General features: G+C 39.2%; 1 protein-coding gene and 1 pseudogene across 1 annotated transcript in view; both read left to right on the forward strand.

Annotated features, from left to right (window-relative positions):
• CRCP (CGRP receptor component) overlaps window positions 1–26,188 on the forward strand; it is a 43,457-nt gene that overhangs the window by 12,608 nt on the left and 4,661 nt on the right. Inside the window, exons 4-5 of the mRNA XM_046667238.1 lie at window positions 26–120; window positions 23,527–23,584. Coding sequence (XP_046523194.1) covers window positions 26–120; window positions 23,527–23,584 — 153 coding nt within the window. The remainder of the gene's footprint in view (window positions 1–25; window positions 121–23,526; window positions 23,585–26,188) is intronic.
• On the forward strand, window positions 19,576–20,190 carry LOC124242317 (DAZ-associated protein 2-like; annotated as a pseudogene).

The raw sequence follows: 26,188 nt of genomic DNA on the forward strand, positions 1-26,188 counted from the left end.
CTTTTTCCTTTTTGTTTTTTTGTAGACATTAAAATACATATCAAAAACACCATGCAGGCACCAGAGTCCTGAAATTGTCAGAGAATTTCTCACAGCAATGAAAAGCCACAAATTGACCAAGTAAGTAAAAATTATCTTAAGTAGGAAAAGAATGACACATAATGAGAATGATAGCTTACAAAAGCCATCCTCAGCAGCTGTGTATTTATACTGAGCTGGATTTTGAGTTATACTTAGCACACGGTGCTCTTTTATAGTAGGATCATGGTATCATAGGTGAGACAACTGAAACTTAGACTTGGGATCCTTCTAGAGCCATGGGACAGAACTTAGTGGGTTTTTTAATCTCAAAATTTTTTTGCGGAAGATTAGCCCTGAGCTAACTGCTGCCAATCCTCCTCTTTTCACTGAGGAAGACTGGCCCTGAGCTAACATCCATGCCCATCTTCCTCGACTTTATATGTGGGACACCTACCAGAGCATGGCGTGCCAATAGGTGCCATGTCCGCACCCGGGATCTGAACCAGCGAACCCCGGGCCGCTGAATTGGAACATGTGAACTTAACCGCTGCACCACTGGACTGGCCCCTCAAAATATTTTTTTTGAGTCCCAGTTCTATGACCTATCCCATCACCCGCTTCCAGCATTCAGACCAAATTGGTTGAAAAATGAGTTTCACAAATTAAAGTGCTTTTTATAAAGTTTATCACTTAAGTCATTTGATGTTTGTGTTTGCTTGGGGCAAAAATGGCTTGATAATATTCTGCCTGCTCTTCTAGAGCCTGATTACTTTTCTTGGTGACTTTCTTAAATAAGTTAAGCTTGTAGGAATTAAAACCATCATTACAAATTAGATCAAGAGTTTCCATGAGAAGAAAACTAGTCCTAGTCTTTTAGAATTAATTCCAGAGCTGATAAATCCCAGAAGCTTTTGTCATTTCATTCAGGATAATCGATAATTTTCTTTGGAGGAACCATTTGGTATTATTTCAGGCACATGAGTTGATACACTATCGGTAAACTAAGTGCACTTCTCCCCTGCCTCTCTTCTCCAGATGAACTCTGAAGACAAACATCTTGCAAGTGTATTATCTGTGTGTGTATGAGTATAGTTCGTTGTATTTTTAATTGTGTTAAAATACACAGAACATAAAATATGCTATCTTAAATTTTTAAGTGTACAGTTCATTAGTGTTAAATACCTTCACATTATTATGCAACCAATATCCGGAACTTTTAATCTTGTCAAACTGAAACTCTATACCAATTAAACAACTCCCCAACTCCCCCTCACTCCAGCCCTAACAACCATTATTCTATTTTCTGTTTCTATGAATTTGACTACTCTAGATACTTCATAAAAGTGGAATCATACAGTATTTGTCTTTTTTTAAATATGTCAATATTGCTTAATAATGTTTTATCATTTTAACCATTTTTAAGTGTGCAATTCAGTGACATCAGGTACGTTCAAATTGTTGTAATACAATGATCACTGCTATCCATCCACAAAACATTTTTCATCTTGCAAAACTGAAACTCTGTATCCGTTAAATAAAGACTCTCCATACTTTCCACTCTCTAGCCCCTGGAAACCACTGCTTTCTGTCTCCTGAATTTGACTGCTCTAAATATATATAGTTTTTGTCTTTTTGTGACTGTCTTATTTCATTTAGCATAATGTCTTCAAGGTTGATCCATGTTTTAGTATGTGTCAGATTTTCCTTCCTTTTGAAGGCTGCACAGTATTCCGTTTTTATGTGTGTATCACGTTTTGTTTATCTATTTGTTTGTCAGTGTATACTTGGGTTGCTTCCACCCTTTGGCTATTGTGAATAGATACTGCTATGAACATGAGTGTACAAATATCTCTATGAGACCTAGTGTTCAGTTTTTTTGAGTATATACCCAGTAGTCAAATTGCGGGATTATACGATAATTCTATTTTTAATTTTTATAGAACTGTCATACTGTTTTCCATAGTGGCTGCACCATTTTACATTTCCACAAGCAGTGTGTGAGGGTTTCAGTTTCTCCACATCTTCATCAACCCTTATTTTCTCTTTTTTCGATGATAGCTGTTTTCTTTTTTTTTGAGGAAGATCAGCCCTGAGCTAACATCTGCCGCCAATCCTCCTCTTTTTGCTGAGGAAGACTGGCCCTGAGTTAACATCCGTGCCCATCTTCCTCCACTTTATACGTGGGATGCCTACCACAGCATGGCCTGCCAAGTGGTGCCATGTTGGCACCTGGGATCTGAACCAGTGAACCCAGGGCCGCCGAAGTGGAACGTGCGAACTTAACCACTGCACCACTGGGCCGGGCCCTATGATAGCTGTCTTACTGGGTGTGAAGTGTTATCTCATTGTGGCTTTGTTTTGCATTTTCCTAATGGTTGGTGACGTCCAGCATCTTTCCATGTGCTTATTGGCCATTTATAATCTTATTTGGAGAAATATCTATTCAAAATTTTATCGCCATTTTTAAATTGGGTTGTTTCTTTTTTCATGTTGAGTTTTAGGAGTCTTCTGTCTGTCCTGGATCTTAATCCCATATCAGCTATATAATTTGCAAATATTTTCTCCCATTCTGTGAGTTGCCTTTTCACTCTCTTTTTTTTTTAAAAAAAAAGATTTTATTTTTTCTTTTTCTCCCAAAGCCCCCCAGTACATAGTTGTGTATTTTTAGTTGTGGGTCCTTCTAGTTGTGGCATGTGGGACGCCACCTCAGCATGGCTTGATGAGCAGTGCCATGTCCGCGCCCAGGATCCGAACCAGCGAAACCCTGTGCTGCCGAAGCAGAGCACATGAACTTAACCCCTCGGCCATGGGGCTGGCCCCTCACTCTCTCAATAGTGTCTTTTGATACACAAGTTTTTAATTTTGAAGTCCAATTTGTCTATTTTCCTTTTGTTCCCTGTACCTTTGGCGTTGTATCTAAGAAATCATTGTCAAATCCAGTGTCATGAAGCTTTTTACCTATGTTTTCTTTTAAGAGTTTTATACTTTTTTTTTTAAGATTTGTACCTGAGCTAACATTTTGCCAGTCTTTTTTTTTTTTTTTCTTCTTCTTCTTCTTCTTCTCCCCAAAGCCCCCTGGTACATAGTTGTGTATTCTAGTTACAGGTCCTTCTAGTTCTGCTATGTAGGATGCCACCTCAGCATGGCTTGATGAGTGGTGCCGTGTCCGTGCCCAGGATCCAAACTGGTAAAACCCTGGGCTGCCAAAGTGTAGTGTGCGAACTTAACCACTGGGCCACAGGGCTGGCCCCCATTCTTGTCTTTTGTAAGAAGCTTTAAGGAAGATTCATTTGAAACAGTGGGTGGATCACAGAAGATCTTCCTTATTGGAAGCCAGTATAAATTATATCAAATTAAACCAGGGAAGTTTTACATCTCACCTTATAATGACAATAACTTCCATTTATTGAGCCCATTTAGTGTTCCATGCATTTAGCATTCTCGTTTAATTTTAATTTTCACAGCAACCTAATGGACTGCTGCTACTATATAGCCTCTACTACAAATGAGGATATCTGAGTCCATTGCTTTAGATTTCTGGCTTAACTTTTTCCTTTTTGGCTATCTTTGGTTTTGATTCCTGAATGATAAAGCACTGTTATTCTACCTGTTATGATGAAATCATTTCATTCAAGCTAACCTAAGTAAATCAATCTGTCACCTCTTTGAGTTATTTTTTCTCCAAATACTTTTAATGGGGTAGACCAAGATGCAGGAAGGGTGACTTTGTGAGAGCGCCTAAAGGTGTAGTCTATTCAAATCACTAGTTTAGTCGGAATTTTTTTGACCGTTGTGACCTTTAACGTTGATAAAAAAGACTTGAAGCAGGTTGTGTTACAATGAAAAGAGCAGTCACTGAATCCTCTTTGGTTTTGTGGCTTTGTTGCCTGCCTTAGGTACAACCATTATAGCTAATATTTGCAGTGTTTTTGAAGTAGTCGATCGTGCCTGGCCTGTTCTTCTAGCTGAAAACCATTGTAAGCAGTGCAAATAATCAAATGGTTCAGAAATTGGAGGTTAGCTTGGAGAATAGTCTAACTTTCAATGGAAATGTTTCTATAGAGTATGAGGGAAAGGAAAGAGGAGAAGAGAGTGTGTAAGTGTAGGAGAATTAAGATTTTGACTGTTTTATGTAAGTGCCTCACTTAATCCTGACAACCCACTCAGTGTTTTAGATGAGAGAACTGAGACTTAGATTAGTTACAAACATGCCCCAAATCAGGCACATAGTAAGCAGTAACCCAGTAGTGAATTCTTCCAGCTTAACCAAAGTTTCAGATAGTTTTTCTGAGAAAGCTGTCAAGGTAGTAGACCCAGTGGGCCCTTTGGATGTCCTTGCTTGGACATTAAGAAGGAGCTTTTTCTTCTGGGGAAAAAGAATAGAGCTACTCCTTTCCAGCAGCCAAAAAGGGAACTTTTCACCCTAGAAATCTTAGAATCAACACTGGAGTTATATAAATATTCCTTTTAAAATGATTTGTCATGTCGTTAATATGTAAGCAATCCAAGTACATTACAGAACAGTTCCATCATTCCCAGAAATTACCACATTCTGGGCTTTTGTAATTAATTCCTTCTCCATGTCCAGAGCCTGGCAACTGATGTGTTTTCTTTTCCTACAGTTTTGCCCTTTCCAGAAAGTCATATAAATGGAATCAGATAGTGCATAGTCTTTAGAGTGTGGCATCCTTCACTTAGCATAATGCATTTGAGATTTATCCACGTTACTGCATGTATCAGTAGTTTGTTCCTTTTTATTGCTGAGTAGTGTTCCATTTTGTGGATGTACTGCAGTTTGTTTATTCACTCACCAGTTGAAGGACATTTGAGATATTTCCAGTTTTGGGCAATTGTGAATAAAGCTACTACAAACATCTCATACAAATTTCTGTGTGAACATAAGTTTTCATTCTTGGAAGAGGAAGAAGAGTTATTGGGTCATCTAGTAAGAATAAGTTTAACTCTATAAGAAATTGCCAAACTCTTTTCTAAAGTGACTGCACCATTTTGCGTTTGCCTTAGCAATGTAAGAGTTCCACTTAATCCTTATCTTTGCTAGTACTTGGTATTCCTAGTATTTTTTATTTTAGCTGTTCATATTTGGTTTGAAATGGTATCTCATTGTGGTTTTAATTTGCATTTCCTTAATAATGAGTAATGTTGAGCATCATTCTTGTTCTTATTTCGCTTACTTTCTTTGATGAAGTATCTATTCAAATTTTTTGCCCATTATTTTATTGTTTTATTTGTTTTTACAGAGTTTGAGAGTTATTTTTATATTCTGGATATAAGTCCTTTGTTCAGTATGTAATTTGCAGGTATTTTCTCCAATCTATGTTTTGTTTTTTCATTTTCTTAACACTTTCGCAGAGCAGAAGGTTTTAATTTTGATAAAGTCAAGTTTGTCTTTTCTTTTTTCTCTTATGCATCTTACTTTTGATGTTGTATTTAAAAAACTCTGCCATACCTAAGGTCACAAAGATTTTCTCTTATATTTTCTTATAGTAATGATCTATTTTGAGGGTGTGGTGTGAGATATGGGTTGAGATTCATTTTTTTGTGTGTATAGATTTCATACTGCTTCAGTATCATTTGTTGAAAAGACCATCCGTTCTTCATTGAATTGCCTTTGTAGTTTTCTAAGAAATCTGTGGAGTCTGTTTCTTCATTCTGTATTCTGTTCCACTGATCTGTCCTTTTTCCAGTACAGCACTGTCTTAATCATTGCAGCTTTGTACTAAATGTTGAGATCAAATAATGAGTTCCTCAACTTTGTTCTTCTTTTCCAAAATTGGTTTGGCTTGTCTAGTTCCTTTGCCTTTTATATAATTTTTTTTATTCGATTTTTATTTGCTTTTTGTTGTCGTTGACCTCCTTTGCCCATTTCTCTCACCCTAACCTCCTGCCTCTGGAGGTGAACCACTAATCTGTTCTCTGTATCTGTAAGCTTGGTTTTGGTTTGTTTGTTTTTGTTTTTTAGAGTCCACATATGAGAGATCACACAGTATTCTTTTCATCTGACATTTCACTTAACATAATGCCCTCGAGGTCCATCCATGTTGTCACAGATAGCAAGATTTCATTCTTTTTTATGGCTGAATGATATTCCATAGTATATATATTTGCCACAATTTCTTCATCCATTCATCCATCAATGGATGATTAAGTTGTTTCCTTATCTTGACTATTGTAAATAATGCTGCAGTGAACGTGGGGTGCGTATATCTTTTCTAGTTAGTACTTTTGTTTTCTTCGGATAAATACCCAGAAGTGGAATTGCTGGATCATATGGTAGTTCTATTTTTAAATTTTTGAGGAACCTCCATACTGTTTTCCATAGTGGCTGCACCAATTTACGTTCCCACCAACAGTCCACATATATAAATTTTTTAATCAGCTTGTTGATATCTAGAACAGATCTGGCTGGGATTCTGATTGGGATTGTATTACACCTATAGATAAGTTTTGGGGGACAATTGATATCTTAACAATATTGAGTCTTCTAATCCATGAAAACAGTGTGTCTCTCTATTTATTTATTTATTTAAAAATATTAAATCTTTCACCATTGAGTGTCTTGTTAGCTCTAGATTTTTTTTTTAAGATTTTATTTTTTCTTTTTCTCCCCAAAGCCCCCCCAGTACATAGTTGTGTATTTTTAGTTGTGGGTCCTTCTGGTTGTGGCATGTGGGATGCTGTCTCAGCATTGCTTGATGAGTAGTGCCACGTCTGCGCCCAGGATTTGAACCGGTGAAACCCTGGGCCACCAAAGTGGAGCATGTGAACTTAACCACTCCGCCGCAGGGCCAGCCCCTCTATTTATTTAAGACTTTAATTTCTTTCATCACTGTTTTGTAGTTTTAAGCATACAGATTCTGCACAATTTTTTAGATTTATGCCTATGTATTTCATAACTTTTGGTGCTATTGTAAATAGTACTGATTCCCAGATGTTCATTGCTAATATAGAGAAATACAGTTGACTTTTCTATATTGATCTTATGACATACAACCTCACCAAATCCACTTACTAGTTCTAGGAGCTTTTTTAGGATAGTCCTTGGGATTTTTCTATGTAGACAATCATGATATTTATGAATACAAACAGTTTTATTTCTTTCTAATCTTTATGCCTTTTATTTCTTTTCCTTGTCTCAAGCACTGGCTAGGACCGTGATGTTGACGTATGATGTTGAATAGTAGTGGTAAGAGCAGATGTTCTTGCCTTGTTTCTGATCTTAGGGGAAGGCTTTCAGTCATTCACCATTAAATATAATGTTAGCTTAGGTTTTTCACGGATGCCCTTTACCAGGTTTAGGAAGTTCAGTTTGCTGAGATGATGAATTCATTGATTGATTGGTGAGGAAGATTGTCCCTGAGCTAACATCTATTGCCAATCCTCCTCTTTTATGCTTGAGGAAGATTAGCGCTGAACTAACACCTGTGCCAGTCTTTCCTCTATTTTCTTTGTGGGTTGCTGCCACAGTATGGCTTGATGAGTGGTGTAAGTCCATGCCCAGGATCTGAACCTGTGAACCTGGGCCGCCAAAGGGGAGTGTGCTGAACTTATAGCACTGTGCCTCTGGGCCAGCCCCCAGTTTGCTGAGATTTTTATCATGACTGGATGTTGAATTTTATCAATTGCTTTTTTTGTGTCTATTAAGAAGTTCATATAGTTCTTGTTCTTTAGTCTTTAAAAATTTATCTTTTTGCTTTTTGGCTATATCTTTTGGTATATTTTTAATTTTTAGTGGTTGCTGTAGGGATAACAATATGCATACCTGACCATTTAAGGTCCAGATAGAGTTAATATTTTACCACTTTAAGTAGAATGTAGGTAGGTCCCTTTATCTTCTCCCTTTTGTGTTATAGTTGTCATATTTATTACATCTACATACATTGAAAATAGTATTTAGCAATCTTTTAACATATACTTTTAGACTTTGCATATTTTAAAGACTTTAACAGGACAAAAATAGTCTTTTATGTTTACCTAGAATTTTACCACTTACTTTGCTTTTCATTCATTCCTTAAGTTCCATGTTTATTCCTTACCATTTACTGCAGCCTGAAGAACTAACTTCTTTAGCACTTCTTTTAGAACAGATCTGCTGGCTACAAATTTTCTTAGTTTTCTTTCAGCTGAGAATGTTGTTATTTTCTTTCATTCCTGAAGGATAGTTTCACTGGGTTGAGTGGTCTTTTCTTTTAGTACTTTAAAGATGTTACTTCAGTATCTTCTGATTGCCATAGTTTCTGATGAGAAATCTGTGGTCATACAAATATGTAATGTGTTGTTTTTGTCTGCTTTCAATATTTTTTCTTATCTTTGGCTTTGAAATTTTGATTTTTTTTTTTTTTTACTTTGCTGAGCTGCTTGATTATGTACATTTTTGTTTCTTATCAGATTTGTGAAGTTTTGGAATGTTATTGCTTGAAATTTTTTTCTACCACAATCTTTTTCTTCTTTCTTTCCAGAACCCCAAAAACACAACTGTTAGAACTTTGGTAATTGTTCTACAGGTCCTCAGGGTTCTGTTCTTTCTTTCTTCTTTTTTTTTTTTTTTTGACAAGGAAACTTGATATTAACATTTTTCAAACAATCTATATACTTATCACCCTCAGCTCCCTTATTGGAGCATGTCTCACCCTATTGACACAAAAAGCTTTGGATAATAGAATCGCAAGTAAGGGATCAGGACTTGGGGAAGGGAAGAAAATGATGCATCACTTTTCCTCTAGATCTACTTTGATTCTCACAAAGACAGAGATCTCAGACTATAAAGGTTGTATGTGTGTACGTGCATGTTTATGCAGCTGTTTCAGCTGGACTGTACCTTCTCACTATATTTTTTCCTTATCAATGGCTCTTCTGTAGACTATTTATCAAGAGAGACAACAGAACAGTCTTGTCTAGTAGAACTTTCTACAGTGATGGAAATATTCCTGTGCTCTGTCCTACACAGTAGCTTCTAGCCACATGCATCTTGATCATTTGAAATGTGCCTATTGCAACAGAGGAACTGCATTTTTAGTTTTATTTAATTTTAATTAAATTTAAATATTAATAGCCATCTATAGTCAGTGTAGCCGGCATGTTGGACAGTACCATTTTATAATATAGTCATGCTTTGCTTAATGATGGGGGTACATTCTGAGAAATGCATCTTAGGCAATATCATGTGAACATCATAGAGTGTACTTACAGAAATCTAGGTGGTATATCCTACTGCACACCTAGGCTATGTAATACTAATCTTATGGGACCACCGGTGTATATGCAGTCAATCATTGACCAAAACGTCATTATATGGCACATGACTGTACCTCCTTTTGATTGACTTCATCTCACAGCCATATACAAGATTCAGGTGGCCTTTACAAGTCCTTTGCTGAATGATTCTAAAGCTTGAATCACTGATCTTTTCCTGAGGGAAAAGTGAAAAGGCCAACCTCAAATTTGATATCTCTTTTTGTGGCCACCTATATACTCCCCACACCGTATGGTGGCTGAGTGCTTCCAATGGCATTTCAGCTCTTGCATCATCAAGCTTTGTCTTTCCAGAACAGCATATTTGGTTAGCTAGATTCCCAGAAATATCTGTTAAATCAGAGCAGTCATTCTACCTGAATGACTCCATTGGCTGAATTCTTATTGAGAGGTGAGAAAGCCAGAATTTGGAGCCAAAAGGCATTTAGAAACCATGAAATCTGTGTTTTCCAAGTATGGTACAGGTAATACCACAGTATATGAGATGATTTTAAGTGGTACAATAATGTACTTTGATGTGCTATTTTATTGTAATTTCATTAGTTAAACTTATTTTAATGTGTACTCTTGAGTTAATATTTGCATGGTGTATCATTTTCTGTTTGCTTTGTCTTTTGTGATACTGCCCATATCCACTCAGTGGCATAGTCAGGAAATGGTGTGGGGAAAGTGGATTACTTTTCTTTTCAATTTTTTTTATTATGGTAAAATATATATAACATAAAATTTACCATCTTAACCATCTTTAAATGTACAGTTCAGTGATAGTAAATACATTTATAATATTGGACAACTATCACTACCATCCATCTTCATAACCTTTCATCTTACAAAACTGACACGCTATACTCATTAAACAATAACTCCCCATTCTCCTCTCCCGCCAGCCCCTGGTTTAATATCCTAAAGTTATAACACTCTAATTTGAATTTATATTAGTTTAGCCTCAATAACATACAGAAACTCTGCTTCTTTACAGCTCCATCCCCATCTCTCATCATCTTTTTTTGTTGATATAAAACAATTACATCTTTATACATTGTGTGCCCCAAAACATAAACTGATAGTTATTTTAAATTATCTTGAATTATGTAGAAAACAAAAAGTGGAGTTACAAACTGTTGTTATAATTCTAGCTTTTATAATTGCCCATGTGTTTACCTTTATTAAAATCTTTAATTCTTCATATAGTTTCAAATTACTGTCTAGTGTTCTTTCATTTCATATAATAGGACTCTGTTGAGTGTTTCATCGTCTTTTTTTTTTTTTTTAAAGATTTTATTTTTTCTTTTTCTCCCCAAAGCCCCCTGGTACATAGTTGTGTATTTTTAGTTGTGGCTCTTTGTAGTTGTGGCATGTGAGATGCTGCCTCAGCATGGCTTGGTGAGCGGTGCCGTGTCCACGCCCAGGATTCTAACTGGCGAAACCCCAGGCCACTGAAGTGGAGTGCGTGAACTTAACCGCTCAGCCACGGGGCCAGCCCCATGAGCGTTTCTTCTAAGGCAGGTCTAGTGATAATGAACTCCCTCAGTGTTTGTTTACTTGGGAATGTCTTAATTTCTCCCTCATTTTTGAAGAGCAGTTTTACTGGATATAGGATTCTTGCTTGAGAGTGTGTTTCTTTTAGCACTCTGAATATATTGGCCCACTGCCTTCTGGTCTCTGAGGTTTCTGATGAGAAATCTTAGTGAGGTTCCCTTGTATATGACAAGTTGCTTCTCTCTTGATGCTTTCAAGATTCTTTGTCTTTGTCTTTTGAAAGTTTGATTATAATGTGTCTCTGTGTGAATCTCTTTGAGTTCATCTCACTTGAAGTTCATTGAGCTTCTTGTATGTTTATATTCATGTCTTTTATCAACTTGGGGAGTTTTCAGCCATTATTTCTTCAAATATTCTCTCTGCCCCTTTCTGTCTCTCTCTTTTCCTTCTGGGACTCCCAGAATGCATATGTTGGTCTGCTTCATGGTGTTCCACAGATCCCATAGGCTCTGTTCACTTTTCTTGAATTTTTTTCTATCTGTTCCTCAGATGCAATAATTTCCATTGTTCAATCTTTAAGTTTGCTGATTCTTTCTTCTGCCTGCTCAAAGTTGCCTTCAAATCCCTCTAGTGAGTTTTTCATTTCAGTTATTGTACTTTTCGGTGCCAGAATCTCTTTTTGGTTTCTTTTTTATTTCTTCTCTTATTGATATTTCCATTTTGTTCATACGCTGTTTTCTTGACTTTCTCCACATCTTTCTTTAGTTCTTTGAGGATCTTTAAGACAGTTGTTTTAAAGCCTTTGTCTAGTAGATCTACCATCAGGTCTTTATCAGGGACGTTTTCTGTTGCTTTATTATTTTCCTTTGAATGGGCCATACTTTCTTGTTTCTTGGTATACCTTGTGATTTTTTGTTGAAAACTGGACATTTCCTCTAATAATGTGGTAACTCTGGAAATTAGATTATGTTCCTTCTGCAGGGCCTGCTGGTTTTTTATACTGTTTTTATCGTTTATTTTTTTAAATTATAGTAGGCTGGCTCTGTGCCAAGGATCAGCCTGAGATATGAACTCAAGTCTTCTCAGGTCTTTTCTGAGCTTGCCCCTTTCCCTAGCCATATGCACTCCCTTTCTGATTTTCCCTGTATATGTAGTTGTTTTTGAATGTCCTAGCCTTTAGTGTCTGAGCTTTAGGGAAGAAGAAAAAATGAAGAGTAGAGAAAAGAGCCCTTTAAATCTCCTAGAAGTCACTTGAGCTGGAGTTGGAGGAGCATTCAGTAATGAAGGGAGGTGCAACAACAATGGCCACTGCCCCTTTGCCTGCAGTCAGAAGCAACAATCAGTGATTAAAGCACAGATCCTGATGTTTGGAGAGCAGGGTCCTTTTTGCCCTCTCTAGCTTCCACAAGTTGTGTGTAAGTTACTTCAGGAACACATGCACAGCTGTCTGTCACTGGAGTTGTGAGATGGGTAGCTGCCACTGTGCTAAGATCTAAAACTGACCATAATTAACTGAAATTTACCCTCCAGGCCTTCTCCTGGAAATTCTAACCCTTCAGTAGACTCCAGAGTTGGAAAATAGCTTTTTCAGACAGATTCTGCCAGTGCACTTATTGTCTAGATGGGAAGACAGATTTCTGGGCTTGCTACTCTGCCACCTTCCCAGAATCATTTGTTTTTGTTTGTTGTTGGACTTTATGTTTTTGGATCAGTTTTAGGTTCATAGCAAAATTAAGGGAAAGGTACAGAGATTTCCTATATGCCCCCTACCCCACCCATATATAACCTCCCAACATCCCCCATCAGAATAGTAAATTTGTTACAATCAATGAACCTACATTGACACATCATTATCACCCAAAGTCTATAGTTTACCTTAGGTTTCACTTTTGGTATTGTGCATTCTGTGGATTTGGACAAATGTGTAATGACATCTGTCCACCATTATAGTATCATACAGAGTATTTTCACTGACCTGGAAATCCTCTGTGCTCCACCTATTCATTTCTCCCTCCCCACCCACAACCCCTGCGAACCACTGATCTTTTTATTGTCTCCATAGTTTTGCCTTTTTCAGAATGTCATGTAGTTGGAATCGTACAATATGTAGTCTTTTCAGATTGGCTTCTTTCACTTAGTAATGCACATTTAAAGTTTCTCCATGTCTCTTTCATGGTTTCATAGCTCATTTCTTTTTAGCACTGAATAATAATTCCATTGTCTGAATGTGCCATATTTTATTTATCTGTTACCTACTGAAAGACATCTTGGTTGCTTCCAAATTTTGGCAGTTATCAAAAAAAGCTACTATAAACATTTGTGTGTAGGTTTTTTTGTCAGCATAAGTTTTCAGTTCTTTTGGGTAAATATCAAGGAGTGTAATTGCTATATCATATGATAAGAGCATGTTTAGTTTGTAAGAAACCACCAGACTGTCTTCCAAAATGGCTGTACCATTTTGCATCCCCACTATCAATGAATGAAAGTCCCTGGTGCTCCACATTCTTATCAGTATTTGTTGGTGTTAGTCTTCTGGATTTTGGCCTTTCTGATAGGTGTGTTGTGGTATCTCATGGTTTTAATTTGCATTTCCCTGGTTACATATGATGTAGAGAGCATCTTTTCGTATGCTTATTTGCTGTCTGTATATCATCTTTGGCGAGGTGTCTGTTCAGATCTTCCCCCCCTCCACCCCCTCTTTTTTGGGAGGAAGATTGGCCCTGAGCTAACATCTATTGCCAGTCTTCCTTTATTTTATGTGGGATGCTGCCACAGCATGGCTTGACGAGTGGTGCTTGGTCCGTGCCCAGGATCCGAACCTGCAAACCCTGAGCTGCCCAATTGGAGCATGCAAACTTAACCACTATGCCACCAGGCTGGCCCCTTTTGCCCATTTTTGAATTGGGTTATTTTCTTTCTTTCTTTTCTTTTTCTGAGGAAGATTCACCCTGGGCTATCATCTGTGCCAATCTTCCTCTATTTTGTATGTGGGTCACTGCTGCAGCTTGGCCACAAACAAGTGGTGTACGTCCATGCCCAGGAACTGAACCTGGGCCACCAAAGCAGAGCATGCTGAACTTAACTACTAGGCCATGGGGCTGGCCTTGGGTTGTTTTCTTATTGTTGAATTTTAGGAATTTGTTGGTTTTTTTTTTTTTTTTTGGAAGAAGTTTAGCCCTGAGCTAATTGCTGCCAATCCTCCTCTTTTTTTTTGCTGAGGAAGCCTGACCCTGAGCTAACATCCATGCCCATCTTCCTCTACTTTATATGTGGGACGCCTGCCACAGCATGGTGTGCCAAGCGGTGCCATGTCCACACCCAGGATCCAAACTGGCGAACCCTGGACTGCTGAGAAGCGGAACGTGTGAGCTTAACTGCTACACCACCAGGCCGGCCCCTAGGAACGTGTATATTTTGGACAGCAGTTTTTTATCAGATGTGTCTTTGGCAAATATTTTCTTCCAGTCTGTGATTTTTCTTCTTGTTTTCTTGATGTTGTATTTCACAGAGCAGATGTTCTTAATTTTAATGAAGTCCAATTTACCAATTATTTCTTTCATGGATTGTGGTTTTGGTGTTGTATCAAAAGTCATTGCCATACCCAGCGTCATCTAGATTTTCTCCTACATTATCTTCTAGGAGTTTGTAATTTTGCATTTTACATTTAGGTCTGGTTGTCTAGACAGTTGTTTTCCAGGTGGTGGGGAGGCAGATTCCTGATTTTTCCTACTCTGCCAGTTTCCTGGAATCCTGTCTGTTCATTTTTTCCCTTTTTCCCTCCTCTTTGTTGTTCAAAAAGGATAATTTCTATTGATCTATCTATAAGTTCCCAGACTCTTTCTTCTGTCATCTCTATTTTGTTATTAAGCCCACCCAGTGGCTTAATATAATACATTTTGTGTGTTATATTTTTCAGTTCTCAAATTTCCATTTGTATATTACTTATCATCTCTGTCCTTTTCCTGAGAACTTATATTATTCCATTCATTTCAAGAATGTTTACTTTTACCTCATGTTGTTATAAATAGCTACTTTAAAGTCTTTGATAATTCCAACATCTGGATTGTCACAAATTTGGCATCTGTTGATTATCTTTTGCCTTGAGAATGAGTCATGTTTTCCTCATTGAGGTAATATTAGATTGTATCCTGGATAATTTGAATATTATATTGTTTAGGTTCTGGGTCCTGTTAAAAGCCTCTGCTTAATCTTGCTTTTAAAATTTCTTTTAGCAGGCAGTCAACTCAGTTAAGTTCACACCTGAAGTCTGTCTTGCTTTCCGTGGGCAAGGATTTCAATGTCAGTTTAGTTTTTAAAACCTTTGCTCTGTAGCTTTGGGTCTGTTTTGCATGAGACTGGAGTGGTAATGTAACTTGTTCACTTCTCAGTGTCTTTGCTGTGCGGAGTCTGTTTGCTCCATGCTGTTTTGGGGCTGTTCAGCACATGAAGCTCAGGCTAAACCTAGGATTTGTGTAGGTTGATACTCAAATTTAGGAGAATCCTCATCTCTACTCAAATTTAGGAGAATCTTCATTTCTACCTCTCCTCTCTGGGATTGCCCCTATATTCTCTGGCCCACATGGGCCCCCTTTTTTCAGTCTTCTATCTGCAAGTGCTAGGTTTCTCTCAAAGTTTTAGCTGCCCATGTGTGCACTTGTTACTGGTGCCACCCTTGGGCCCACGCAGGGAGAGAACAAAAGAGAAAAGGAGGGGAAAAGATATTCTTTGGCATTCTGAACCACAGGGGCTCCCTTCCTGTCTACACCTGCCAGGCCTCCCTGGGGAGTGACCCTCGAGTTGTTAGCTTCACCGAAATCTCCAGATCTCAAGGGCCCTTTTCCCCAATCTTGTGGCCAGAAAGATGGAATTTCTCTTGGAGTTTTAGCTACTGCTGTAGCTCTGCTAAGTGCAGGCCTGAGGATCAAGGCTGTGAGAGAAAAGGGGGGAAAAAAACCTCACCTCCGTCCCCCACACCAACTAGTTCTTTCTTCAAGTTTTGTTTCTCTCTCCGGTCCACCTACCTTTGTTTTATTTTCACAGTCCTCAGGTTATTGCTTTTGTATTTTGTCCTTAGTTTTTTTGTTATAATCACCAGAAGGATAGGCTTTAGGGGGCTTGTAAGATCTCATCTACAACGAAAGTCCTGATGGTTGATTTTTTTTTTTTTTTTTTAAGGATTTTATTTTTTCCTTTTTCTCCCCAAAGCCCCCCGGTACATAGTTGTGTATTCTTCGTTGTGGGTCCTTCTAGTTGTGGCATGTGGGACGCTGCCTCAGCGTGGTTTGATGAGCAGTGCCATGTCCGCTCCCAGGATTCGAACTAACGAAACACTGGGCCGCCTGCAGTGGAGCGCGTGAACTTAACCACTCGGCCACGGGGCCAGCCCCCTAATGGTTGATTTTTAAGACCTTTTCTAAGTATTTGTCTGGGCTGTTGATTTGCTTCCCAATCCCTACATCTTTTCTGCTACAGATATGCACTTGGCTACCATTCAAGAAGTTTACAAGTAGGAATTGCCTTGTAAGCTGATTCATGATTAGCTAGAATCTATATAAATTTAAAGCAGACTATAATATTCAGAGAAAGATTATTTGCAGTTCCCTTTTTCCATTTGTGATCCTAAATTTGAGGATTTGTAAAGTCTGTTGTGATCTTTTAGTGTCTACTTTTCATTAAATGGTTGATTCCTGGGACAGATTAACACTCCAGGTTTTTTACAAAGGTTATCATGTCTCTGCAGGCAGTGTTGTTCTACAAACAACCAGTAGAGGGGGCTGGCAGGCTTCTTTCACTGTGGCTGGGGCCTGACTTCTCTGCTAGGTTGCTGACTATTGCAGCCCATTGAATTCATTTGGCCTTAGTGCCTGGTGACTCAGGGTGCTGCTTGCCATGTACCTTCAAGACCTGGACCATCTTGTACTAGGAAGTGCAGTTTAAGACAGGAATCACATTTATCATAGAAACTGCTGAAGTGTTCTTAAATCCTTATATCTGAATATCCTCTGATAGAGTTTTTCCTCTACCATTCTTTCAGGGAGAGGAGATTCAAGATAATAACCCTTAACTGGTCAGTTCTAGTAGTGCAAACTAGAACTCCATTAATTTGCTTAAATACCTAAACTAGAGTCCTTGAGGGTATGGTAGGAACCATGTTTTATTTGACTTCATAGCCTTATTCAGCAAAAATGGTAGTATTGAGAATCAACTTGAAGTCATTTGACCCTAAGGCCCATGTCATTTTCCCCCCAAATGTTAATTCCCCAAAGCATTTACTTCTTTAATCATTTTAGCTTTTGGCTTGAGGCATTTAGTTCTTAAGAATTGCAGCCTTGCCTTCAGTCCCAGCTCTCATTCTGAGATCTTTCTAGATGTACAGCTATGTCTGCCAGGATAAAGGAAGAATTTGCCTTCAAGAATCAGCTTAGGTAGATATGTAAATAACTTTGGGTCCCTAAAAGGGATCTTCTGTGCACAGATTGCTTAGGTTTTGGCACAGTATTTGGGACATGGACCTCTGGAACTAGAAAAGCTCAGAGTAGGTGGATGGGTTCTCATAGTATCTGGAGTGTGGTTACCTTGCTTTCAGAGCATAGGCTCCTGCCCCATGTCTCCCCAGTATTCAACAGTTGTCTCTCCCTTGAACTCCTCCTAGAAGTCAGGGCTGCCCTAGCTCTTTCTTCAGTTTATCCTGCAGATTACATTTACCTCATGCCAGCTTTGTTCAGTTGTTGGGGATGCAAAGATGAATACATTGTAAGTGCTATGGTAGTGAGGACATAGTAGAAAGACACTGAAATATCAGAATTTGAGTGTAGTGTTTTACAAGTAACACTAGGTTTTAATATAAGGTGAGAGTCAGCCAGATGCGCGTGAGTTAGTGCTTTCTAAGCCGAGGGAACATGATGTGCTAAGGCCTGGAATCAGGAACTAGCCTGATGCTTTCCCGTGGAGTGTTTGCAGTTTCATTTAATTGGGATATGAGTGGTTGGGGGAAATGAAGGCATATAAACCTAGAGAGACACCAACAAAGACCAGATTTCAGTGGGTTCTGGAGGCTGACCTAAGGAAATTCAAGTTCATACTAAAACCCGTGAGGACAGTGGGAAGATTACAAGCAGGATAATGAGATGTGCAGATTTTCATCTTTTAAGATACTTTTTTTTGTGAGAGTGAAGATAGATTGAAAAGTGGCAGACCTCCGAGGGTAGAGGCCATTGTCCTCTAACCAAGAAGAATTGAAGTAGCTTGTAGAAATGGTGAGGAGGGACAGCTGTCTTGAAGGAAATATGATCAGTAATTCTTGGTGACTTAATATGGGCAGTGGGTAAGAGGAAGGAGTCAAGGATGACCTACAGGTTTTTGGCCTGCGTGTTTGGCTCTTCACCAAGATGAGAAGTACAGAGAGAGGAGCTGGTTTGTTGGGAAGGATAGTCAGATCACTTTGGGATATGTAGTGTTGAAATGTGTCTGAGATGTCTAGGTGGCAGTTGGTTGCAAAGGTCTGGAGCTCAGTTCACATAGCATGAAAACCTGGATTTCTTGGTTAAAACCTAAGTAGCAGAGGAGATTGTGAGGCTTGGATGAGGAACTCAGTGAAAGGGTCAGAGGGTGAAAGAAGGCACTGTGGAATTGCTACAGAGGCAAGCAGAAGAGAAAACCTAGAAAGAGATGAAGAAGGAATAGTCAGAAAGTTAAGAGAATCAAGGACAAATAGTCCTATGGAAGCTGCAAGGTAGATAGTTTTAAGGAGAGAGTTATCAGCAATGTCAGGTGTCACAGAGACAGGGTAAAGCAGGACAGAAGCATCCTCTAGAGTAGTCAATATGCAGTCACTAGGCCCTTTAGCAAAAACAGTTTTGGTGATCTTTTGGGGCAGGAACTAAAGTGCAGTGAGTTGAGAAGTGAAGGGGGAGAAAGTAGAGACAACAAAAATAGGCTTGGTTATGAAGTCCGGGGGAATGTTTGTAAGACCTACTCCACCAAACCTAGAACCTTCAGAACATGTAGTTCTGTGGTTTAGTTCTCCTTGGATGGAGGAGCAGAGAAGTTCCTTAGTTGGTTTGACTCTGAGTCAAACCAGGGAGCAGTTTCAGGGAGCAACTGTGAATGTTTTTGTTGCTAGAAGACTTACAAGATCCTTTTTGTAACTATGGGAACATGTCAGCAGTTCAGAGCCTGGCAGAATAATGACTGTTGGGTGAACTGAGTTCCGTTGCTTTGATTGATTTGTAGCTGAGATGCTCATTTATTCAGCTATTCCTTTTCTCTATTCCTGCTCTTCCTGTATTCTTTATTCATACTGTTTGGTGATAATGGTTAAAGTAAATAATTTAGTTTTGAGTGAAGGTTCATATTTTCCAAGCCAATTGGGCCTTTGAAACTGCTGGCTGATCTTATTCCTAGTCCCCTCCTTACCTGATACTCTGCCGCTTTTGGTCCTGTTAACCCTCTTCACATCCAGACCTCTCAGATGGTAACTTCGCTTTTGCTTCACTGAGAAAAATTATCCAAAATGAGCTCATTTCCCTTCAGCTCACCTCAGATTTGCCTTTTCTTTCCACATTGCTGTGGTCTCAGTGGAACACGAGCCACTTCACCGAAACTTTGGACTTTTGTTTTTCTGAGGGTCTTTCCCTTACTCTCATATAATTTCAGTCTCTCCGCATGTATCTCCTTTGCTGGCAAACATGCTTCAGTCTCCCTCCAGAACTTGCCCTCCTCAGGCTCTAACTGCTTTTTTATTTCTCTCCTGTCAAGAGGTTATTTCAGTCTGTGAGACTGAGCAGAACTGGACCCACAGCCACCATGAACAGCAAAGGTCAATGTCTAACACAGCCAGCCTACCCTGTGTAGCCTCCTGGGAATCCACTGTACCCTTAACCTTGCATCTTTCTCAGGTTCCACCCCATACTGATGCTCCATCTGCCTACTCAGAGCTCTGTCATCTGAGCTCTGCGTGCACCCGGGGGCTGCCACAGTCCCCACCATGTCAGCCGCTTTTCTTTGCCCTCACTGTATCTTCCCATGGCCCACTAAGTGGCTATTGGTCCTTTAGGTTCCACAATCCCCATGGCTTATTATCCCATCTATCCATCTGGTTCTATTGTGCTGGTAGAAGGAGGGTATGATATAGGTGCTAGATTTGGAGCTGGGGCTACTGCTGGCAGTGTTCCTCCTCTACTCCCAGGATGCCCTCCCAAAGCTGCTCAGCTTGCAGTCATGCAAGGAACCAGTGTCGTTGTAACTCAGTCAAAGGGAAACTTCTTCATGGGTGGCTCAGGAGGTGACCACACCATCTGGTGAGGAACCAAGACTATGTCACAGCACTTCTCATAATGTAACTCCTTTAGTCATATTAACCTAAAATTGCAGTTTAGACATGTTGTTGGGATGTCTTTCTGTTGCCCAAACTTTCAGGCAATTTTCAAACTTAATAAGGAACTATGTAATGGTAGCAGTACCTCCCGAAAGCATTTTGAAGTAGGAGAGGTAGCCATTCATAAAATCAGTGGGGGTGAAGCAGCCTTGAGGGTCTTCCTTTAATTCCACTGGAGTAATACTGTACGTACCATTATTTGCTTCTAGTAATAAAACATCAAATTAGGTTTGGAGGGAACTTTGATCTTCCTAAGAATTAAAGTTGCCAAATTATTCTGATTGATCTTTAATCTCCTTTAAGTCTCTGATTTGTATTACTTGTTATAAATGAAATGTATTAGTTGTCTGCCTTTCCCCTTCCATCCTTTGCCCCACATCCTACCTTCAACCCTAGTCTTCCATTCCCTTCCACCAGTCTCCGTTCAATCAGTGGTGCAGGACAGAAAGCCAGTCAGACTAATTTCCTTCTCTCCTTGCACGTCTCACTTGTCATCTTCTAACTTGTCTTTCACAAGGATCCACTGAAACCCGCTCTGTGCCCCAAGCACAGACCCCATTACTTCTGCTTTTGCATCTCCTCAGGCAAAAGTGGGGGGGTGCCTTTTGGATCCTCTTTATAGGTTGTCTCTTCATGCGTGAACTGAACCCAGATTTCTTTGCTGCCTGAAAAACTGAGGTTTGTTTGAACAAAGGATATCAATACAAACTGTACAGAAAACAGGTTTGTTTAAAATATGGGAGGCAATGAAGAGGATGCCTTTCAAAAGCCTGGTGACTTTAGAGCCAAATTAAGGGAAGTTTTCAGATCAAGAATCGGGTACCATTTATTACGTCAAAGAGTGCCTGATGCGGCCACTCATGTTTCTCCCTAAGCTGAGTTAATGGGTCATATTGTGAATGCCTTACTATAAAATGACTTGAGTCCAGTGAAATCTCATTAGGGTTAAGAATATTTTGGAGTCCTTAATATTTTCACCTTTTTTCCTGAAATTGGATTTTATTTTATCTTATAAGTTCAGTTCATCTCAGTTTAGTGTTCTGTACATGTGGTATTCGATTGTCCCATTGACTGCTGTAGAAGTTGAGCGTTGTATGTCTCTACACTGTGGTCACTTAACTTGTAGATTTTTTATACTAAAAATGTAGAATAAAGACTATTTTGAATATTTTAATAAAGTGATGACATTGCATTACAAGAAAAAAAAAAAAACCACAACAGGTTATTTCCTCTACAGTTATTCCTCAGTTTCCACAATCCAGCTATCACCACAACAATCATTCTGCTGAACTACTTGCACAGGCCACCAGTGCCGTCTTTCTTGGCAAATTTAGTATCAATCTATCAACCTACTTTCCTCTTTTCAGTATTTGGCATTGCTGATAATACCCTCCGTCCTGAAACTTTGCTCTCTTGGTTTCCCTCACACTGTTCTCCCAGGTTTTCTTTTTCCTCTCTTTGCCCCTTCTCATTCTCTTTTGCTGCCTTCTCTTGCAGCTCCTTAAATGGAGGTGGGTTTTGGTGTTCTGTCCTGGGTCTTCACCTACTCTGTAGTTGGTCTCTGGACTATGATATCTACTCTCATGGTTTCATATAACTCCTTGCTAATAAATCCAGTTCTGGTCTTTTTCTTAGTTCTAGACAAAACTAGAACTAAAACTACACAAACTGCTCGACAGAGACCTCTTCATTGTTGTTCCAAAAGTACCACAAACTCAAATTCAGATTTCAGTTAACATACTTTTCCCAAACAGGCTAAAAACCTGACAGTAAACCTTGACTCTTCCATTTCCTTCACCCCACCTCCCACCCAACCTAGGCAGTTGTCACACCCTGTTGACTGTACCTGAGGCTGACAAGGAGCATTTCACACGTCCAGACTCTCATTGTCATCCCTGCTGCTGCTGCCCAAGTTCGTGACTTCATTTTCTCTCACCTAGGAGTATGTCACTCCTTTCCTTGTTTGCTCTCCAGTGTCTATAAACTAACATCTAGCCTCTTGGTAGTCAGGGCCCTTTGTGGTCTTGTCCCAGATAACTCTTTCAGCCCTGTGTCCTACAACCTCTCAAGCAGCCATTTCCTAAAACTCTGTGAATTTTTGTTCTTCTGGGTGTTTACTTGTGCTGTTCCTGCCCTGACTGCCCATTCTTCCCATCCTTTGCCTAGAGATTCCTTCAGGGCTCGGCACGGGTCTTCTCCTCCATGAAGTCTTCCTCTTTGAGTCTAGACTAAATGTTTGGGGATTATGAGGAGTAGAATTTAGCTACAACTGCCTTAATAATGACTACCATTTATAGAGAAATTACTGTGTGACAGTCATTGTTTTGACACTGAATACTAGAAGCAGATGGTTAAGAATACCAGCTTTTATTATTATTGTGTAAACTTGGACAAGTTATTTACCATCTCAGCATCAATTAAGTCTGAGAGTTAAATGTGTTTGCTGTGTGGAAAGTAAGCAATAAATGGTAGCTGCTGCCACTATAATTGGAAGGATTTTCATTCCTCATAACCCCCTCATGAGATATTAAGTACTATTATCATTCCTGTTTTGCAGATGATGAAACTGAGGCTTAGAGAGATTGGGTAACTTGTACTGCTTCCCCAAACATATGGCTCTGGGAACTGTGGCTTACTCATCTTTTTATTCTAGAATGTCTTTAAATCCAATAAATATTTATTGAATTGAATTGAAAGATGAATCTGGAGCTGCAGGGTCAGATTGAGGGAGAAATTTAGAAGTTGTCACTTGCATAGTGGTAATAATTGAAGCCAGTCTTTTTCCTTTTAAGTCCAGTTATCTTTGAGAGTCCACACATTTCAAGCACCCCTTCAGCAATGAGCTATGTATATTGCATTGTAACAGATGATAATTATCTTTAACTGTTACATAAATCTCTTGTTAAAATTCGCTTGTATTTGTCTTCTTTCCCCAACTGGATTGTAAGCTCTTTGAGGGCAGAGGACTGTACCTTATACTACTGAGTATTAACTCCTGTCTCTTAAAGTCCTTGTTTTTGTTTACTAAGATTTTGTTAATCTTTATTTTCTGTAATTTGGATTAAGAAAACATTATTTTCTTCACGTTTTTGAAATAAAATTGATTAAAACTGCACCTTTACTGTTTGCTACAGTTCTTACAATCCATGCCTATATACCCTTTAAAATTCTAATACACATTTGTACCCTTGGGTAAGAGTCACTGATATAGGACATTCCTATTCCCATTCTCTCATTTTGCAGTTGAAGAAACTGAGAGCCACATTCCAAGTGGTTCTCCCATTTCTTATCTGACAAAGTGTTCTCTAAACAGCTTGGTCAAGACTCAAGATTGTGAGGGGTATAAGAGTTTTAAATGCTGTGTACTTTTGTTTTGACAGAGCTGAAAAGCTTCAGCTGCTGAATCACAGGCCCATGACTGCTGTTGAGATCCAGCTGGTGAGTGAAGGAGGCCTAAACTTGAAGGGGTTGGTTTCTGAGTTGGCAATGTAGAAAGGGTGATAAAAGCTGAGAACAGGCAAGCTAGAAACTGCCATTTCTTGAAAAGACTACACAACCGCCCCATTTTGTAAGTGAAAAGAGACCTCACCAATTTGATCCTAGTTAGTAGGGACTTAAGGAAAGTAGAAGACTGGAAGAAATTTAATTCTTTCTATAGGGTTTAGGGCTAGGGTTTTGGCAGCTAATTTCTCCCTGATATCCTACGCCTTTCTGGCCGTTGCTTCCCTGTAGGGGTTGTTGCCAACCAGATGTTGCGTAAAAACATGGGAGTCAACCTGACTCTGGTGAAATTTATCTCCCCCCACTCCCACCCTTCAACCCTACTCTTCCTGCGTTTCTTTTCTTGGTTAATGGAGCATATGTGCACTTTCCCACATGCTCTCTTTCACTCTCACTGTCCTGGCCCGGTCTCGTAGACCAGAAACCTGCAAGTCATTCTCTTCCTTTTATCTCATATTCAGTTAGTCCCCAGATTCTGTTGCTTCTATCGCCTCTTATTTTTTCTTCTCTCCCTACTGCACTGCCTTAATTTCCATCATCATTTCTCAGCTTGGCTCTTGCAGTTGTCTTCTCACCATTCTCCCTGGGCCGCCTCAGTCTGCCTCCAGTCCATCTTCTACACCACTATCATAGTTTACTTTCTAAAACCACAGATTGACCATCTTGTTTCCCTGCATAAAACCATTCAGTGGAGCCTCATCACTTGCAAAGTCTAAATAGCAATCATAGCATAAAGCTTTAGAATTATGGAAGGCAGCTGGAAGAGAAGCCAGAGATGGTATAGGGGAATGTGAAAATGAGGTCCAGCAATACAGAGTGGTTGCTATATTGGCATATTGTGGCAGTTTCCTTCTGCTGTACAGGGCAGAGATCATTAAGCTACAAATATCAGGCAGGCTGTTTAACTGCTGGTAAAAAAACTTTGGCTGGAGAATTAATAAAATGAGCATAAAGCAGTTCCCAAAGTCAGTTTTAGAAGTATTTAGCTCTTTGTCAAATTTTCTTCAGAAAAGTGTGAAAGAAAATGACCAAAAATACCTATGATGTTTAGAATTGCTTAGAAAAAAACAACCTTTTTTTAAAGGGTCATGGGTATTTAATTTTTGACTGAAACTTTTATTGTCTTCCCAGCATTGTTTTTGCCCTTCAAAATGCACCCAAAATTAAATTAGAAAAATTCCTTCTGTAAAGGATGTCTTTCTAGACACTAGAGATCCTTTTTTTGTACCCTCCTTATTCTGATCCTTTTGATTGTGTTGGAGATTCAACTTAGAAAAGGGAAGAAACAAACAAAACAGCAAGAAACTAATCCCTGTCCCTCTGGGTTAAAGATCACATATCATGTCTCCTCCAACTTAATCAGCAACATATGTTATTCATGGCTTAATGACAGATGGAGAGAAGAGATCAGGAAGATTAGCATGACCTCATCCCAGAGCCTGTGGAAAGCTCTATCATTACTTGGTAATATTGGCTGCTATTAAGAGTGCTTACTACTTGCCAGACTTGGAGCTAGGGGCTTTGTATATGTCACCTTTAATGCCCTCACCATAGTCTTGGCTAGTGAGTGGCTGATTGGGTCTGATTCAAAAGCCTTACTTTGTTCCTCCAAGCCGTGTGCTTTTACATGGTGAGAAGAAAGATGTGTGTGGCATCCCCTCAGATGGGTCTCTTCCTTTCCACAGGTAGGTAAGCCTTGATAAAAACTATGTCATTTCCAGCAGTTGGACCATTTTATAGCCAGATTTTTCCCAGCCTAGGATTTGGCTATGAAGGATAGTAAATTGTTTACCAAAGCTTGTAGCAGTATCTCTTCTCACCAGAGAGGGATAAGAAATGAGGTTTTCACATAGAGTAGAAAGTGCAAAGGACTTGAAAATTTGCTTGTGTTAACCTTACAGCCATTTGTTCTTCCTGGGTCCAAAAGTAATTCCAGCATCCAACATTTGTTAATATTCAGTTTTGGAGGCTGAAACTTCTCCTTTTAAGTTACATCTCAGCCATGATTTGTTCTGATCCTCAGATCCACAAGTGACTGCCTGCTGTCTGTGAGGAAATGAGGAAACCACCCAGCTTCTGTGACTTCTGCCGTGCCCTGTTGTGTATAATTTAGGACAGTGTGTGAGCCTTCTGCCCTGAAGACAAGACAGTAACCCCATGACCTTACAGGCCACCTTCCTGAACAGCACTACCATCTATGCCTGTTATAATTTAGTGATTTAGCCTTGAATTACATAGAGTTTTATGATTTAGAAGACACTATAATGTATGTTCTCATTTGGTCCTTACTATAGACATTACTTTCATTTTACATTAGAGAAAATTGAAGTTTACAGAGGCTGAGTAAACTGTTTTGGGTCAAATAGCTAGAAATATCTGTTGCTATTAGATTTTGAGTTGTTTTGAGGAAAGTAGGAGGTTAGGCTTGGCAGTTTAGAATGAGAAACAACCATTTTTGAAGTACAGCAGGCCAGTTTGACAGCCCCGGGAATTGATAGAACCTTTGCAAATGATAAAAATTTATCATTTATCTTGACCCAT

The sequence above is a fragment of the Equus quagga genome, chromosome 7 (assembly GCF_021613505.1).
Source record: "Equus quagga isolate Etosha38 chromosome 7, UCLA_HA_Equagga_1.0, whole genome shotgun sequence".
Taxonomy (NCBI): domain Eukaryota; kingdom Metazoa; phylum Chordata; class Mammalia; order Perissodactyla; family Equidae; genus Equus; species Equus quagga.